At 36.1% G+C, this 19,272-nt stretch overlaps 3 protein-coding genes and 1 pseudogene across 3 annotated transcripts; 3 read left to right on the top strand and 1 right to left on the bottom strand.

Annotated features, from left to right (window-relative positions):
- Positions 1-2,080: 2,080 nt before the first annotated feature.
- Positions 2,081-4,563, top strand: LOC144544334 (uncharacterized). Its single transcript, XM_078292818.1, has 2 exons — positions 2,081-2,331; positions 3,709-4,563. The coding sequence occupies exons 1-2, from the start codon at positions 2,106-2,108 to the stop codon at positions 4,416-4,418; spliced, it is 936 nt and encodes a 311-aa protein (XP_078148944.1). The 5' UTR covers positions 2,081-2,105; the 3' UTR covers positions 4,419-4,563.
- Positions 4,564-4,793: 230 nt separating this feature from the next.
- On the top strand, positions 4,794-8,311 carry LOC144544074 (uncharacterized; annotated as a pseudogene).
- Positions 8,312-11,563: 3,252 nt separating this feature from the next.
- Positions 11,564-12,915, top strand: LOC144544073 (uncharacterized). The gene is made up of 2 exons (XM_078292487.1): positions 11,564-11,797; positions 12,229-12,915. The coding sequence occupies exons 1-2, from the start codon at positions 11,564-11,566 to the stop codon at positions 12,913-12,915; spliced, it is 921 nt and encodes a 306-aa protein (XP_078148613.1).
- A 381-nt stretch (positions 12,916-13,296) lies between these two features.
- LOC144544333 (uncharacterized) lies at positions 13,297-17,001 on the bottom strand. The gene is made up of 3 exons (XM_078292817.1): positions 15,853-17,001; positions 15,496-15,573; positions 13,297-14,644 (listed from the first exon to the last, which is right to left on the bottom strand). Exons 1-3 carry the CDS (start codon positions 16,618-16,620, stop codon positions 13,403-13,405), a joined length of 2,088 nt encoding a protein of 695 aa, XP_078148943.1. The 5' UTR covers positions 16,621-17,001; the 3' UTR covers positions 13,297-13,402.
- Positions 17,002-19,272: the final 2,271 nt, after the last annotated feature.

The raw sequence follows: 19,272 nt of genomic DNA, 5'->3' as shown, positions 1-19,272 counted from the left end.
TTAACGGGTAAGGGTAGGGTAGGGTAAGATCAATTTTTAATGGGTATGGGTAGGGTATGGGTATGAAAATGTCTCCACCCGACCCGTACCGTACCCATTGACACCCCTACTAAAAAGAAATCAAATACCGTATTAAGTATTAGTATCAATATAATAATCAAATAAAGAACTTATGTAAATTGTGACTATATATGAGGATCAATTATAGCATGATCCTCACAAATTAACTTATATATGGGTTCAAACATACAAATATTCTTAAGAATATTACATATATATGGTAAAATATATATACACTGTATGCATGTATAATCTATAAAACAGGAAAAATATTGACTTCCATTCACTTCATTTAGATCCGCTCATGACCAGTAGATGTATAACTAAATTAGTTCAATTCTCTCGTTGTGTCTGAGTAGTGAGTACGTACTATCTAGTTTCCTCTTTCCAAGAACCTAATGATATAATATAATATGTTAGTTTTTCTCTAGACATATGAATAGAGTGGAAAAATCGTGATGTACTGTGACTAATATGCTGTGACTTTGGTCTTGTGACGTGTCGTGCTATGATCAAGTTAATTTTTCACGTGACGGTACCATGACTAAAATATCAAGGGGTGATCACGACACGCGAATGGTCATGTCACGTGAGTCACGCTGTGCCCAAACGTGCCTCGCGTGACTCGCGTGACCATTTAATCATAATTTAAATTAGTTTTCTAATGGTCCTAATTACATGTGACTCACGTGACTACGTGTCGTGTCATGCTGTGACTAGATTTTTCACGTGCCGTTCCAGAGTTTTAAATGATGGTCACGGTACGCGAATGGTCACGACACGGGATACGCGAATCATGACACGTAATTGACACATCTGACATGCCGTTATGTACTCTAATCATGCCGTTCCGTGACAGAGCCGGTTTCGCCTTACCATTTTTCCCACTCTACATATGAAGCTCATTATGACTAACTGCTTCAAACTCGCATTGCATTATCTATGCTGTTAGGATTTTGACGAGGTAGGAAAGAGAGTAGAGAGATGACAAGAGAGACAAATTTGAGAGAAAGCTTACAACTTATTATTCTATCCCTTATATGTTGTAGATATTACAAACTACATTTAAAAACAAAAAAAAAATCCATAATATATAGATGACCCAACATGCCTAAAAAATAATTTGAATCGCAGCGCATAGCATATATATTTTTATATATTTTACATATTTTATAATACTGTCTATACTCTCGTAGCACTCTCATGTCTCAACCACACTGGATCAAAATCCGTTGTTATTCTCGTTCATGAACAGTGTTCTTGCTATACCTGCTTCAAATTTAGTCATTGAATTATTTTGAGATGCGTGCACAAAAAAGTTTTGAAAAGAGTTGCTTTGAGATTCGTTCTCGAAAAAAATTGAACAGTTGGATTCGGAAAAACAGAGATAGCAGGATTACTGTTCACGGAAAGAAAATAGCAGCGGATTTCATTCCGCAGTAATATTTACTATTTTTTTTTCTTTTTCTTCTTTTTTGAGAAAATGTAGGAGGTCGAACCTTCATCTATGAGATAAAAAATTCATGAATTATTTATTTTTGTGACTATTTAAGCATCAATTTGGATCTTTAATTAAAAATGACACATCCAAAAGGTTTTCTCTAAAATTGATCCAATCAGCCAAGATAAAAGTTTGACTTCTCCGGTCATATTTACATACACTTCCAGATCTGCCTAACTTGTCTTGTTTGGAACTCCCCTCTTCATGTAAATTAACCAAACCAAGCATGGCAGTGACAAAATAACAAAGTCTCATGTTAGGCAGCCAGATTGTCATGCTGAAATCAGTTATATATACAATATGACAAACAAACTTTGAAAACTCACCAAGTAGTCTATAATCTATATACTCCTAAGACATTTCTTTTCAAGTTACTTAATTTCTGTATTTTCTGTAGTAGTGCTTTGAGTACCAAACAAGATTAAGGCAAAGCAAACACTTGAAAGTCAAAAAGGTTAATACAAGCACTAAGATAGTTCTTTATATATAGTGCATGATTGAACCAAACCAAGCAAATAAAAGTGATCTCTAGCCTACATCTAAGATGAAATCTATTGAGATGAGATCTGTGCTTCTCATCACTGTGTACTTCATCATACTTGCAATTGGAGTTGCATCAGCTCAAGATTCGGTAACTTGCGTTCGCCGATATAGTAAGTGCTTTTTGAAACGTCTGCATTGCCCGGCTGAATGCCCGCATACAAAGCCGAGTAAATCGAAGAACAAAGCATGCTATCTCGACTGCAACAAATGTGAAGCATTTTGTCGAGGTAATTTTTGTAAAATTGTGAGTTGTGTGAAGTTTGATTATTTTTTATAATTTTCAGTATGGGATAAAAGTCCTCAAATCACTCGTAATGTGGTCTTTGAAATATGAGGAGGGATCAAATTACACTCTTTTTTGGTGACATCAAATTACACTCTATGTTTACAAAATCTAACTTGTCATGGTTTTAAATTTGAACTCCCCGCTTCGGTAATCAATGTATACATTACTCTACCAAAGCAAGAATTGACAAAATTGGCATTCACATGTTAAGGAGCAAGATTTTAAATTAACAACTTACCAAGTAGTTCAAAAACGGAAATAAATCTGCTGTGATTCTCAAAAGAATCACAGGACCCTGCTTTTCCAAATCCATCCCTCTATTTGTTCAAATGCACAAATTTCAAAATCTATTGTTTTATATGCACAAATCTCAAAACAAATGAATCACAGCAGATTTGTTTCCTTCAAAAACTATATCATAGACTTCCCCACTTTGGATTCATTTTCGATAACAGTGCTAAGTACCAAATAATAGATGCTGCATGAAAGTCAAAAGGCTAGCTAATTGAACCCCATACAAAATCTCTATATAAGACTTACACAGTAGAACTAGGGTGTTCTTAAGTTCACCTAGGTGTTTCGTGAGCTTAATTCCAAAATCTATTAGATTGGTTTTAAACAATAAATCTAAATCATTGAAACCAATTTACTTCACGAGTAATGAATTTACATGTAAAGTTTTTAAAATTTTGAATTAATTTTGTATAAAATCAAGTGGTCAAAAAATGCTCAAAAAATGAATGCACTAAAATTAATTTATAAATCTTCTAATTTTGATCGCTTGACTTTATACTAAAAAATTTTGAAAACTTAAAATCTTTGCATGTAAATTAATCACTTGTGAAGTAGATAGATTTTAACTGCTTGAATTTGTCATTTGAAACTGCTATACTATATTTTGGAGTTAAGCTCATCAAACACCTTGGTGAGCTTAAGAACAGTACCCTAGTTTTACTCCAGTAATACATATATAGGATTGAACTAAACCTAGCTAAGAGTGATCTTTACATCTAAGATGAAGTTTATTGAGATGAGATCTGTGCTTCTCACTGTGTACATCATATCATACATGCAATTGGAGTTGCTTCAGCTCAAGATGTAGGAGCTTGTTTTAACAAGAATAACGGCTTTTGCTTTCTGAAACGCCTCACTTGCCCAACTGGATGTGCCGTAACAATAACAAAAATAATCGTTAAAATTAAATAATACATGAAATTACAATCAGAAGATCACTAGAACAGTCTAATATAGATTTCTCTCATATATATGGTATCTTGTTATTTTTTGCTACTAATATCATAATGGGAGTGCATTGCAGGACGTAAGCCAAGCTGTAACGGTTTGGGATCCGGATGCTACGACCCGCGATTCATTGGAGGTGACGGAGTTGTTTTCTATTTTAATGGAAAGAGAGACAATCACTATGCTCTTGTCTCTGACAGATCAATGCAAATCAATGCTCGATTCATCGGTCTTCGGCCCCAAAACCGAACACGAGATTTCACCTGGATCCAAGCACTAGGGCTCATGTTTGATTCACGTACCTTCACAGTCGAGGCCAAACGGGTCAAAACATGGAACGAAACAACCGACCACCTTAGCTTCACTTTGGATGGCACATCCTTTCAACTCCGGGAAGGTTATCTCTCAAAGTGGAACTCGGAAGATGACACACTTTTGATTGAGAGAACGGAACGGGTGAATAGTCTTATGATTACTGTAAATGGAGTTGCGGAGATTTCAGTAACTGTCGTTCCAGTTACAGAACAGGATGACAAAATCCATGGGTACAACATACCAAAGGACGATTGTTTCGCGCATCTGGAAGTGCAGTTTCGGTTTTTGGGGATTTCACAGGAAGTGGAAGGGGTTTTGGGAAGGACGTACCGGCCAGACTATGTAAGCACGGTAAAACGAGGTGTCGAAATGCCCGTAGTTGGTGGAGCAGATAAGTATGAAACCACATCTCTCCTATCTTCCGATTGTAAACTGTGTTTGTTCTCTCCGAGTCAAGTGGCCAATGCTTGAATGAGTTCCATACTTCCATTTCGTTTTAAATTTGATGTTTTTTTGTTTGTTTGTGTGGTTTGCTATTGATATGTAATGCAATGCTTAGTTTGATTATACTGTCTTTGTTTGGTTTGTTTGAGATACAAATAAATTTTTCACTGAAGTTGTTTCTCTAGCGTCATTTATCTTAAAACCTTGTAGTTCTACTGTTTTCCTGAGTAGTTCAGCATATTCAAAATAACATTTAGGTTTATACATGACATAAACAACTGGGCAGAAAAGATGATTCGTGTTCCATGCATAGCAATTTTATGCAAATATTTCTAACATGTACAGTAAAGGTACAATCAATCAAGAATAAGGTGTTACATCACAGATCAAATGTAAACTAAAATGAACAACTGTGAAAGCAGAACTTCATCAACCATTTCGAGGCCAAGCATTTCCATTTCTACCAGCACAGTGCTGGTCTCCTCTTACCCTTTGGTGGGGCCTTACACCTGTATTGGACAAATTACCGAGGCTGAAATCGTAATTTGACTATTCAAGCGTTCTTCCCCAGAATTTCCAGGGTTAAATTGCAAAGAACCAGAAAGTTCTGGGTTATTGGAGGCTGCTCCCCATTAAATGGAGGATTAACAGGGTTAAAGTGAAAATTTGAGACTGAAGAAATTCCTTGCAAAAATGGCATCTCCACTATTTGGCAGGTTAACTGGGTTTAATTGTATATTTCCTGAGTAAACTGTAGCGGTTACCCAGAGATGCCAGGTGGCACATCCTCATTGGAATTGTATCTGATGAGGTAGTGGGGGCTCTATACAGGGCCGAAAACTTTGTTAACCAGGCCCACTGGGCTTCGGGTCTGCGTTATCCAGAGGATTTGAACCTTCGTTTAACGGGTTGTATTGATGGATCCTTCCACTATTTCTCGGTCTCCTGGTATCTGAAAAAAAAAATGCAAAAGAAACCCGTTTTCGGTTTGCACACTATAATAAGACAAAAAGGAAAAAAAAAATAGAAGGTCGCAGTGTTTTGGAAACCCAGCGGAGTCGGAGTTGGATCCGTTGAGTCGGACCGAAATCGACCGGCCACAAGCCGAGTTTCACGCGATTTACTCGGCCATGTGATTTTTCGATTGAAATTCGGTTGTTTGACCAAAATTACGACCGGGTCAAACACGAGGTGAATGAGAACACTCAAGGAGGTGCATATTCAGGCTGATTAATTGATTTTGTTCTCTTAATTTGGAAGAAAATTTAGTCAGATTGGTTTGAAGAAGAGGAAATTCGGTGTAGGCAGATGTGGCCTGACCAATTGAGAAACAAGGGACTACTGGTAGTACGATTCTGTTTAGAACTGGTGCGTTAGCTTCATTTCCTGATATACTGAGATGACCAAACCAAGCTAATAGTGATCCCACTTCTAAGATTGTCTATTGTGTCTGTGCTTTTTACTGTGTAGAAGGGTACCAAATGGAGGAGTGGATGCAGCTCCATTTGGTACCTTTCAACAAAATGTGATAACTTGTTTTGCCGAAATAGCAGTGCCTTCTGAGACATGATCTGCATTGCCATCTGAATGCCTGCTGATAAGGTCGACTAAACAGAAAGCGAAAGCCTGCTAGCTCAACTGCGACAAATGTGAAGCAATTTGTTGAGGTAATTTTGTAAAACCAAAATTGTGTGTAGTTTGATTATTTTGTCAAAAAAATTATTATGAGATAAAAGTCCTCAAATCAGTCATGTACGGTATATTGTATCTCTTCATAATTGGTGAATTGCGACATCAGTTGTCTCTATATCCTCGCTCCTCATAAATTTCATAATATTTGTTCAATATAGTTACTTGTCACTTTTTCTGCGACAAAAGCTATGTAAAAACAACTTCATTCAGTATGCACCTAACGAAATTAGTCTGATGACTAATGGATGTTACTGAATTGCAATCTCTCATTGCTACTAATTACTATCAAGTATTTATTTCCAAGAATCTATTAATAAATGGTTAAAGGCTAGTTATCCTCTCGGAATTTTAGAAAGCACAATACAGAAGTACTGTAAGGAGAACATTAATGGCGTTTGATTAGGACATATCCAATGTCTTTTCTTTGAAAATTTATAATTTCTTATCTTTTAGGATATATTTATTTACATTTCCAAATCTACCCAACTTGTCATGTTTCTACATTTGAACTCCCTGCTTCGGTAATTAATGTAATCATTAGTCTACCAAAGCAAGGGTTGACAAAATTAGCATTCACATGTTAAACACCAAGATTTTAGCTAAAATTAATTATAGAAGGCAACAAACAACCTATAAAAATTAACAACTTACCAAGTAGTTCTAAAACAAACTAAAATAAATAAGAACATAATTACCAAGCAGTTCCAAAACAATATCATAGACTTCCACTTCAGATTCATTTTCGATAATAGTGCATTAAGTACCAAATAAAACACCACATTAAAGTCAACAGCCTAGTACAAACCTCATGATAGCTCTCTATATAAGACTTACACAGAAATACATAGACTTGAACAAACCTAGCTAAGAGTGATCTTTGCATCTAAGATGAAGTCTATTGAGATGAGATCTGTGCTTCTCACAGTGTACATCATCATAATTGCAATTGAAGTTGCATCAGTACCAACAAGAATAACATCTTTTGTTTTGGGAGACGCCTGACTTGCCCAACTGAATGCCCGCTCAGAATCCCGACTAATCCGACAGCGAAAGCCTGCTTTATTGACTGCGACAAATGTGAAGCAATTTGCCGAAGTAATTTTGTAAACTTGAAATTTGTGGAGTCCTTGATTTATTTCAGATACAGTATTGGAGAGAGAGGATGTGCCATAACAACAAAAATGATCATTAAAATAAATAATGCATGAAGTTAATTACAAACAGAAGATCACTAGTTGTATATGGTACCTTGTTATTTTTTTTAACCTATCAATTATTGTCTTTCTGATCCAACATTCTTATTTATTTTTTTTATCTCTTACATTAGAGTTGGATATATTGCTAATAATATTATAATGTGAGTGCACTGCAGGACGTAAGCCAAGCTGTAACGGTTTGGGATCCGGATGCTATGATCCACGATTTATTGGAGGCGATGGAGTCGTTTTCTATTTTCATGGAAAGAGAGACAATCACTATGCTCTAGTCTCTGACAGATCATTCCAAATTAATGCTCGATTCATTGGTCTTCGGTCCCAAGGCCGAACACGAGACTTCACCTGGATCCAAGCACTAGGGCTCATGTTTGATTCACGCACCTTCACTGTCGAGGCCAAACGGGTCAAAACATGGAATGAAACAACCGACCACCTTAGCTTCACTTTTGATGGCACATCTTTTGAACTTGGGAAGTGTATCTCTCAAAGTGGAGCTCAGCAGATGACACACTTTTGATTGAGAGAACAGAACGGGTGAATAGTCTTCTGATTACCGTAAATAGAGTTGCGGAGATTTCAGTAACTGTTGTTCCAGTTACAGAGCAGGATGACAGAATCCATGGGTACAACATACCAAAGGATGATTGTTTTGGGCATCTAGAAGTGCAGTTTCGGTTTTTGGGGATTTCACAGGAAGTGGAAGGGGTTTTGGGAAGGACATACCGGCCAGACTATGTAAGCACGGTAAAACGAGGTGTCGAAATGCCCTTAGTGGGTGGAGCAGAAAAGTATGAAACTGCATCTCTCCTATCTTCCGACTGTAAGATGTGTTTGTTCTCTCCGAGTCAAGTGGCCAATGCTTGAATGAGTTCCATTTCGTTTTAAATTTGATGTTTTTTTGTTTGTTTGTGTGGTTTGCTATTGATATGTAATGGAAATATGGAATGCTTAGTTTGATTATACTGTGTCTTTGTTTGGTTAGTTTGAGATAATGATAAATCTTTCACTGAAGTAGTTTCTCTCGGGTCATTCATCTTAAAACCTTGCTTTCTTTATTGTTTGTTTTTTTTCATCATACTGTTTTCCTGAGTACTTAGTTTGCATATTCAAAATAACATCTAGGTTTATACACGCAATAAACAGGAAAATATTAGAAGACAACCCCAAAAGGTAGCGGATCCGTATATCCTCCCAGGTACCTGACTCAACACAATTGAAATGGACGGCCCAGATTTAATTTCAGCCGGTGGGTGCTCGGGATGGCATTAGGGGGCAGTATTTTTTGTGCTTTGAGATTCGTGCCAAGTTAAATTTTATAATTTCAGATCATCCAATTCAATTGTACTCAGTGAGGTAACCTGAGGGGATGTGAATTCAAAGGTAGCAACTTACATTGCACCATTCATGGCAATTCTATGGTCATTATGGAGGCAAAGAAATGAAGTAATTTTTTGGGGCTCTAAATTGCCAACATGGCTAGTAGCTAATCGGGCAAGGAAAGATGCGGGTTTGTGAACCCGTTACTGTGGTAACTTAAATCTAAGGACTTATCAAGTGAATGGAGGGGGGCTATAGAAGGGGTTACATAGCTTTCATTGTAATACTTAGTGTTGGATGTTGTAAACACATTTATTAATATAATCTTGGTAGCCGCTACCAAGCTTTCAAAAAAAAAAAAAAAAACTTACATTGCACAGCAAAGATGACTCGAGTTACATGAATAGCAATTTCAAGCAAATATTTAGGATAAATTTTACCGGAGGTCACTAAAATTTGTACTTTGTCACGAATTGGTCACTCAACTTTGATTTGTTTTAATCAAATCACTTAACTTTTCATTTGTCTCAAATTGGTCCCCTTTATAACTATTTTTTTTTTTAATCTAAAATGCTAATGGAATATATTCATTCTGTCCAAAATGCTAACAAAATATGTTCATTCTATCCAAAATTCTAACGGAATTAAATTATTTCGTTAGCATTTTAGATGAAAAAGTTAAAGAGTTACTAACTTGGAACAAATAGAAAGTTGAGTGACTTGATTGAGATAAATTAAAGTTAAGTGACTAATCATAACAAAGTACAAATTTTAATGATATTTGGAGAAATTTACCCAAATATTTATGACAAATACACGAGCAATCTAGAACAAGGAGTTAAGCGAAAGTGAAAGCAAACTTGAGCCATTTCGAGGCCTAACATTTCCATTTCTACGAGGAGAGGGACTTCTCTTCCCTTTTGGTTGGGCTTTTTTATTGTACAGAAAAGGCCAAAGGCCCAAATTATATTACTCTAAGTAGTTCTTACAATCTCAACAGAAAAAAAAAAAAATTTCTTCACCTCTTTCCCTTGAAAACAAAACCCATGCAAATTCAAGATCTCAGCCCAACCACTTTGATTCCTTTGGTTGGACCTTCCACTTCTATTGGTTTTTGGAGGGCCGCATCACTAATCACTTGATCGAAGGCGGGAAAATTTGGTGAAGAAAAATGTGGCCTGACCGCGGAATTCATATCCTCTGCATTAACTCAATAGGGAATTAATGAATCCTGACCATCCGATCTGTTTCAAGATTCATGCAGACTAGATCTGCACTAATATTAAAATCAGACGGTTGAGATTCATTAAGTACCTTGAGTGTCTAGGGTTAAATCAGACGTTTAAAACCAGAATTTCCAGGGTTAAATTATAAAAGAACCAGAGTGTCCTGGGTTAAATTGCATAGTGGGACACTTCGAAAATTACTAGCTTGAAATTGCATTGGAGGCTGTTCCCTAGATTTTGAAACATTAACCGGCTTAAAGTGAATATTTGAGATAGAAGAATTTCCTTGCAAAGATGGTATCTCTCCACTATTTGGCAGGTTAACAGGGTTTAAGTGCATATTTCCTGGATTAAACTGCATAGTCTGAAATTTTTGAAGTTTCTAATCTGATGTGGCAGTTTCTAAATCAGTTTTAAGGATGCAGATGAGTTTCTTATTTAGCAACTTTGCTCCAAAGTCTTAATAAGAAACATTTTATAAACTCTGACGTGGCCAAATAATTCGTTGAAATTATTTTCTCCTGTAATTTATTTGCTGATGTGACAATTAAGAAAGTCTAATTTTAGTTTCAGGGATGTAGGGGTTTAGAAACTTTCAGAAATAAAATTTCTAAAAATTAGTTAACAGTTATTTAGAAACTCCAAGAGTTTCACGGATGTAGATGTTCTAAGGCGGCGAAACCAATACTAGTGTACCACTCAACAAAACGGGTTGGATATGTTTATTTGGAAACCCGAAATCCGGAATCTGCACTCCAATGGCAAGCAAGCTCTTATTTGTCAGTAATTGTTTCTGCATCTTTTGGTCGACTAAACAGAAAGCGAAAGCGTGTTATCTCAACTGCGACAAATGTGAAGCAATTTGTTGAGGTAATTTTGTAAAACCAAAATTGTGTGTAGTTTGATTATTTTGTCAAAAAAATATTATGAGATAAAAGTCCTCAAATCAGTCATGTACAGTATATTGTATCTCTTCATAATTGGTGAATTGCGACATCAGTTGTCTCTATATCCTCGCTCCTCATAAATTTCATAATATTTGTTCAATATAGTCACTTGTCACTTTTTCAGCGACAAAAGCTATGTAAAAACAACTTCATTCAGTATGCACCTAACGAAATTAGTCTGATGACTAATGGATGTTACTGAATTGCAATCTCTCATTGCTACTAATTAGTAATTACTATCTAGTTTTTCTTTCCAAGAACCTATTAATAAATGGTTAATTAGGCTAGTTATCCTCTCGGAAATTTAGATAGCACAATTACACAAGTACTGTAAGGAGAACATTAATGGCGTTTGATTAGGATATATCCAATGTCTTTACAAATCTATCCAACTTGTCATGTTTTTAAATTTGAACTCTCCTGCTTCATGTAATAAATGTAAACATTGTTCTACCAAAGCAAGGGTTGACAAAATTAGCATTCACATGTTAATCAGCTAGAGTTTAGCTGAAATCAATTATACAAGGATAAAACAAAATTATAAAAGTTGACAACTTACACAAGTAGTTCCAAAACTATATCATATATAGACTTCCCCCTTTAGATTCATTTTCGGTAATAGAGCTTTAAATACCAAAAAATACATGCCACCTGAAAGTCAAAAGTCTAGTAAACACCATATCCATAATAAGTTAATAACTCTCTATATAAGACTTGCACTGTAATACATAGGCTTGAACCGAACCAAGTTAAGAGTGATCTTTACATTTAAGATGAAGTCTATTGAGATGAGAACTCTGCTTCTCACGGCATACATCGTCATGCTTGCATTTGGAGTTGCATCAGCTCAAAATGCGGTAACCTGCTTTAGAAAAAACAGTAGCTGCTTTTTGAAAGTTCTGCGGTGCCCGACTGAATGCCCACTCACAATCCCGACTAATCCCACAGAGAAAGCATGCTATGCCGACTGCGACGTCAAATGTGAAGCAATTTGCCGAAGTAATTTTGTAAACTTGAAATTTGTGAAGTTCTTTATTTATTTCAGATGCAGTATTGAAGAGAGATGTTGCGCCACAAGAACAGCAAATATAATCATTAAATAAGACATGAATTTACAACCAGAAGATAATTAGAACAGTTCAGTAGTATAGCTTTCTCTCATAGTCTCATGTATATAATACCTTGTTAGTTCTTATTAACCTATCAATTATACCCTGTTAATTATTGTCTTTCTGATCCAATATTCTTTTTATATTTTTTTGTGACCAATATCAGTTTTTGTTGCTATGTTCCCCTTTTTTTTAATTTCTATTTTTTTTCTCCCAATTACATGCTACAGCCATTTTATATATGGTCGGTAACCCTCACCAAAAATATGTTTATTTTACATTAAAGTTGGATTTTTTGCTAATAATATAACAATGGGAGTGCATTGCAGACCGTAAGCCGAGCTGTAACGGATTGGGATCTGGATGCTACGACCCACGATTCATTGGAGGTGACGGAGTCGTTTTCTATTTTCATGGAAGTCTCTGACAGATCATTCCAAATCAATGCTCGATTCATCGGTCTTCGGCCCCAAGGCCGAACACGAGACTTCACCTGGATCCAAGCACTAGGGCTCATGTTTGCTTCACACACCTTCACTGTCGAGGCGAAACGGGTCAAAACATGGATTGAAACGACCGACCACCTTAGCTTCACTTTGGATGGCACATCCTTTCAACTCCGGGAAGGGTACCTCTCAAAGTGGAGCTCAACAGATGATGAGCTTTTGATTGAGAGAACAGAACGGGTGAATAGTGTTATGATTACTGTAAATGGAGTTGCAGAGATTTCAGTAACTGTGGTTCCAGTTACAGAGCAGGATGACAGAATCCATGGGTACAACATACCAAAGGACGATTGTTTCGCGCATCTAGAAGTGCAGTTTCGGTTTTTGGCGATTTCACAGGAAGTGGAAGGGGTTTTGGGAAGGACGTACCGGCCAGACTATGTAAGCACAGTAAAACGAGGTGTCGAAATGCCCGTAGTTGGTGGAGCAGATAAGTATGAAACCGCATCTCTCCTATCTTCCGATTGTAAACTGTGTTTGTTCTCTCCGAGTCAAGTGGCCAATGCTTGAATGAGTTCCACTTCTTCGGTGGAGCAGATAAGTATGAAACCACATCTCTCCTATCTTCAGATTGTAAAATGTGTTTGTTTTCTCCAATTCAAGTGACCAAAGCCTGAATGAGTTCCACTTCTTTTTAAATTTGATGGTTTTGTTTGTTTGTGGTTTGCTATTGATATGTAACCGAATGCTTAGTTTGATTTTACTGTGTTCTTGCTTTCTCTAGCGTCGTTCATCTTAAATTTTTCATTTTTCATTTTTTTTTGCTTATACTGTTTTCCTGAGTAGTTCAGCATATTCAAAATAACATGTACAAGGCAACCCAAAAGGCAGCAGTTACATAGCGCTGCAAAGAGGACCCGAGATACAGAGAAATAATTTAATGCAAATATATGTAATAAAAATGGTGAAGATACAAGCAATGTAGAACAAGGTGTTACATTACAGATGAGATGTAAACTAAAATAAAGAGAGTGAAAGCAAAATTTCTTCAGCCATTTCAAGGTCGAGCATTTCCACGTCTACCAGCAAAGTGACGGCCTCCTCTTCCCCTTTGATTGGGCCTTCCACCTCTATTGGACGAATTACCACGGCTAAAGTGCACATTCGAGCGTTCTCCCCTGGAATCAGGGTTAAATTGCACAGAACCAGGGTGCCCAGGGTTAAATTGCATAGTGGGACGCTCTCCCCCAAAAGACGAACCTCCAGGGCTAGATTGCAAATTACCACCTTGTCCACCTAGAGATAAATTTCCAGGTTGAAATTGCATTGGAGACTGTTCCCCACTAAAAGGAACATTAACAGGGTTAAAATGAATATTTGAGATAGATGAATTTTCATGCAAAGATGGTATCTCTCCACTATTTGGCAGGTTAACTGGGTTTGATTGCAAATTTGCTGGATTAAACTGCATACTTGAAGGAGGGAAATTGACACCACTCAATAAAAATGGATTCGGATTTGTGTTCATTGGCAACCTAAAACCTGGAATCTGCATTCCACTGGCAAGCAAGCTCATATTCATCAGTAACTGGTTCTGCAACATTTGGTTTTGCTGCAACTGATTAAGCATAGATGGGTTCTGTGGAAACTGGTACTGTGGCAACTGGCTCTGTGGAAGCTGGGTCTGCATCAACTGGTTCTGTGGAAACTGGTTCTGTGGAAACTGGTTCTGCAGCAACTGGTTCGTCGGCAACTGGTTCTGGAAAAACCGGTTTTGTGGCAACTGATTTTGAGGAAATTGGTGTTGCTGGTTTTGCTGTGGCTGCACATTTGGGTTTGAAAACTGGGGAGTGAAATTCCTGTCATTCTTTTTAGGTAAATTCACATTTCTTCTGCTCTTAGCAGGTCCAGGTTGTTTATCATGGGGGTTATTGGATCCTCTCTTGGTTTGGCGTAGGGCCCGCTTGTACTCTGCCTCTTTCTCATCATCAGAGAATTCCACCTCATCATCTACTTCATCTTCACCCAGATCATACCCCTTTTGGTACACAGCATTACTATTGTTAAGCACGTAGCTAGCAAATTCTGTAACAAAGGAGACAGCGGTCCCCACAGAGATGCCAGGTGGCACATCCGCATCGGAGTTGTACCTGATTAGGTAGAATGGGCTCTTTACAGGACCGAAAACCTCATCAACCAAACCCAGTGGGCTTCGGGTCTGCGTTATCCAAAGGATGGAACCTTCATTTAATGGGTTGTGCTTAACAGATCCTTCTACTATTACTCGGTCTCCAAGTATCTGAAAAAGGGAACACCATAAGACAGAGAGAAAAAAAAATAGTAGAAGAGTGCAGTTTATTAATCAAGAGGGATATTGACCATGCTGTGGAAACCTGCCTGATAAATATGCTGCTCTCAGAGGTGTTGTGGGTGAATAAAGATGGGGCATAGTATGACTTGCTACACTAACAGCCGAAGCTATATATTAATAAAAAAGTTTGCATGGGGCATTACTTGTACTACTACAACAGCTGAGAGTTCTTTATTGCAGATAAGAAAAATTGATCTGGACAGCTTTTTGCACAACTTTTCCTGGCTCACAACACAAATTTTAGCTTAATATAGAAATAAGAATATAACCAATATTTCTTTTATGTCTATCTCTCGAATTTATATTTTTTTCTCCATTATTCTACAGACAAAATTGTTTCCAAGCATCCAAGTTTCCAATCTGACTCCGCCTATTCTGATTCTACAGACAAGTTCCCATTCCAATTAAAATCCCGATTTTAAGAACCATGATATTGACATTTATCTTTATGAACAGGGTAATCAATGAAACAGTTATCAACACCAATAAAGTCAAATAGTAGATATATTTTCTCTGTAGATTAATATTTTGGAAATGGTTTGGTGCTGACAAAGACTAAAAATTCTCAAACCATGTAATTGATGGTCAATCAATTTTCATATTGACCCAAATTTCATGCATAATCTATTAAGCTATATAGAACATCTATAGTTTACTTTTTTCCTATTATGATAACAATTTGGTTGGTAGTAATGGTTGTCAGAAAAGATTGCTGTCGATATATTCAGTCCAATTTTCACAAAATAAAACATTTGGTTAATATAAAAAATTGAACTTACAGATAAAATTTCTCCAATTGGCATTGTTTGGTGATGTGGCTCCAGCTGTGCGTCGATTTTGGGAACTGGTGGAAGAGTCTGTGTGAAATTATGTATCTTGTTAGTCATCTATATAATGAAGTTGACGTAATTAGTTAAACCCAACATGAAAAAGTTGAACTTACCAATGCAAAGCATCAAGTTGTAAAATGCAAGACAACAATTACCATGTGATCTTTTATTTCTTTCCTTTTTTGTTTTGTTTTTCCAGCCAGTAGGCCCCCATATGATATTTTGAAAGTAATACAACACTTCCAGAATGGAAATATTTTGTAATGTCAAATGTACTATTAAGAAAAGGGTGAACAACAAAGTTACCTCTTTCTCGTTGCTGAACTTAGTCGACCCTTTCAATGCACCTTCTTCTTCCTCTTCATCATCACTCTCCATTACTATCTCTCCTTCTTCAATAACTTTATCTTTCCCTTTCCCTTTCCCTTTTCCTTTTTCTTCATCACTACTCTCTTCAGAACTCTCACTACTACTGGCAGAACTACTAGTTTCTCCATCACTGCTCTCTTCCTCTTCTTCATCTGAGCCTGATTCATCATCATCAGAAGAACTCGACTCCTCTGACTTCACCTCTGCTGATTCTTTCTCTTCCAACAATGAACAAGAATCTTTCGCATTAGCCATCTTTTCAGATACTTCTTGTACTACCTTTTCTTCCTCCACTTTAACCCCTATAGTCTCCATAGTGTCCATTGAAGAAGACAAATCTTTTGCACCAAGAACCGTCTCAGATTCTCCTTCTACCTCTTTCTCTTCTTCCAATTTAACAATCTCTATCTCCTTGACTTCCATGGAAGAAGAAGATGATTCTTTAACATCAGTTATCTTCTCGGATCCTTCTTCCACTACAACCTCTTCTTCCAACTTAACCCTTTTCATCTCCTCTTCAATCAAAACACCGGATGCTTCCAGTTTGATTCCTTTATCAGAAGAGAGCATCTGGTACGACAGGGATTGGGATCGGGATTGGTCAATCGGGTCAAGAAGCCACTCGTCGACCGGGTCGAATAGCAGGACGTCGAGCTCGTCGTCCAGTTGGGGGGAACTATTGGAGAGGTCAGCAAGATCGATCATGGGTGGTGGTGCTCTTGCTAGGGTTAGGGTTTTTAATTTCAAGGAGGGAATCCATAAGAGTGTGATGTAAGCGTATTTATTTCCTGTATTGTTAGGGTTTTGGGTGCTCAAGGAAAGAAGAAGAATTAAGCGGCGCAGAGGGTTTAAGGATCAAATCCGGATCATTTAATGCAAACACCCGGTTCACAACGGCGAGAGAATCTAACAAGCCGTAACCGGTTCTCAAGCCTGGTCCCTCTCCATTATTCAAACAAACGGAAGTTGTAGCCTTTATTTCCGGCCTTTGAAATTGAATATGAACCAACCGATTATCATCAAACGGAGTGTCAATATAATATCAGCTATTTTTACCAACACTGTTTTTATCTACTCTAAATATGCAAAGGGCCGCAAAATTAAAAGGTTTTTATCTTCACACTAAAATGAACCAAACTAAAAGAAGCAAGAATTATCAAAAAAAAAAAAAAAAAAAATACATGGCTCTAAATAGAGTGAAAAAAACGTGCCGTGTCATGTTATAATTAACACATTGTAACTTTGGTTTCGTGCTGTACTGTACTGTACTGTGATCAAATTATTTTTTTACGTGTTGTGGTGTATAGTGACCAAAATGTCAAGGGATGGTCACGCCGTGTCTAAACGCGTCGTGGTCATTTAATCATAATTTATGTTAATTTATTTAAGATTCACTATTTAGTCAAGATCTAACTGTCATAATTACACGTGACTCGCGTGACCACGTGTCGTGCCATGCCGTGATTAGATCTTTCGGGTAACGTATCGTGCCAAGTTTTCAAAAGATAATCACAGTAAGCGAATGCATTGAACGCGCAAGTCACAGTACATAACCAATACTTATATCGTGCAATTCCATGCCGTAACCGTGTCATTATATAACAGAGTCGACTCTGCCGTGCCATTTTTCCCAATCTAGCTCTAAATATCCGAACCGTCTGGTGTGAAGAAATAAAATAAAGCATACTGATATGTTTTTTTTGACTCAATTTGCTTAGGTAATTACAAATTAAAAATATTATACTTTTTTTGGTCTAATTAATCGGTAAAGATAATTTAGTTTTCCGTCATAGGTGGTTTGTTCCGGGATCTTAGTTTGGACATCTCTTCAAGGTAAAAAATAATACAAAATAATATATGATTAAATAAGTAATGTAATCGACTAATACGAACTTCTCGCGTATTTCACCCGAATTCTCGATAGCTTGCGGATCACACAAACGCTCATTTTAAGTGTATTTTTTTTTCACTTCTTGGTTTCAATTTAAACGGAATCTCAACTAAAATTTTCTCCTTAATTAAAGCCCAGTGTTCACATGGAGATATATTGTGTTATACATGGTGTGGCTATCCATGTTGTTAATTACACAATACTTGCTCCTCTTCAATAACAAACATAATAACAAATAAATAATATTTCGTATGGAGTAGAACTAGAGTGTTCCTAAGTTCACCAAGTCTCTTTGTGAACTAAACTCTAAAATCTATCGGATTAATTTCAAATAACGAATCTGAATTGTTAAAACTCATCTACCTTATGAGTGATGTGTCCACATACAAAAGTTTTAAAATTTTAAATTAATTTTGTATAGAGTCAAGCGGTCAAAATTAGAAGGTTTATAAATTAATTTTAATGCATTCATTGTTTGAACCATTTTTTACCACTTGACTCTATACAAAATTAATTCAATAATTTTAATTTTTTGTATGTAATTGCATCACTCATAAGATAGATGAGTTTCAATAATTCGAATTGGTCATTTAAAGTCAATCCGATAGATTTTAAAATTGAGTTCACAAAAAAATTTGATGAACTTAAGAACACCATAGTTCCAGTACTATTACATATGTACTATTTCTTTTTGAAGGATCACAAATTTTTGTTTTCTTAATTTTGACGAGTTATACAAAGAACAAGCTATTTAATTATCCCATTTTATTAATGAATATTACGATTTTTTTTGTTGTTGGAAGAATATTAGTATCTTGATGTATTATTTGTATTATGAGCAACGAAATATTGTCAAATTATATCGAAGTCATGAACCTTAGACATTTTTACAAAATTATTGAATTTTGAACTTATTACTATGATAACAATTTGAATTTTTTTACTAATGTTTTAAATAAATCACATAATATTTTTAGAAATTAACCAACTAATCACAAAGCATACCCAAAATATATTGTTTTGTGTGAATCATTTCAAAGCATGTGCATAATTAAAATAAAGATATTCATAACGGAATATAATTTTAATAACATTAATTATATGAAACTGTTAAAATAAATTAAACAATACTGTAACCAATTAATCTGAATATAAATAATTTAGTTTGACAACTTAGATAAAACAACAATTTTACAGGAAAAATTCAGAATGATTTGATTTTATTGTTAATAATTATGCAGGACCAAACACATCCGTAAAAGAACTCTTAATACCAGTTAATTTGACTAGAATTTAAGGACTTGCATGTTTAGTTTTATAAACAAAAGAAATCTTAATCTAACATTAGAAAATACTTGAGGTTATTGTAATTCTTCAGAATTAGAATTAAACTTTTGAAATTGATACACATCATATAGTTACACAGCGAATGCCACGCGGAAACCGCTCAATTAATTAATTAATTA

Source organism: Carex rostrata, chromosome 26 (assembly GCF_964058835.1).
Source record: "Carex rostrata chromosome 26, lpCarRost1.2, whole genome shotgun sequence".
Classification (NCBI taxonomy): domain Eukaryota; kingdom Viridiplantae; phylum Streptophyta; class Magnoliopsida; order Poales; family Cyperaceae; genus Carex; species Carex rostrata.
The sequence above is the reverse complement of the archived record's forward strand: the minus strand, read 5'-3'. Positions and strand labels throughout refer to the sequence as shown.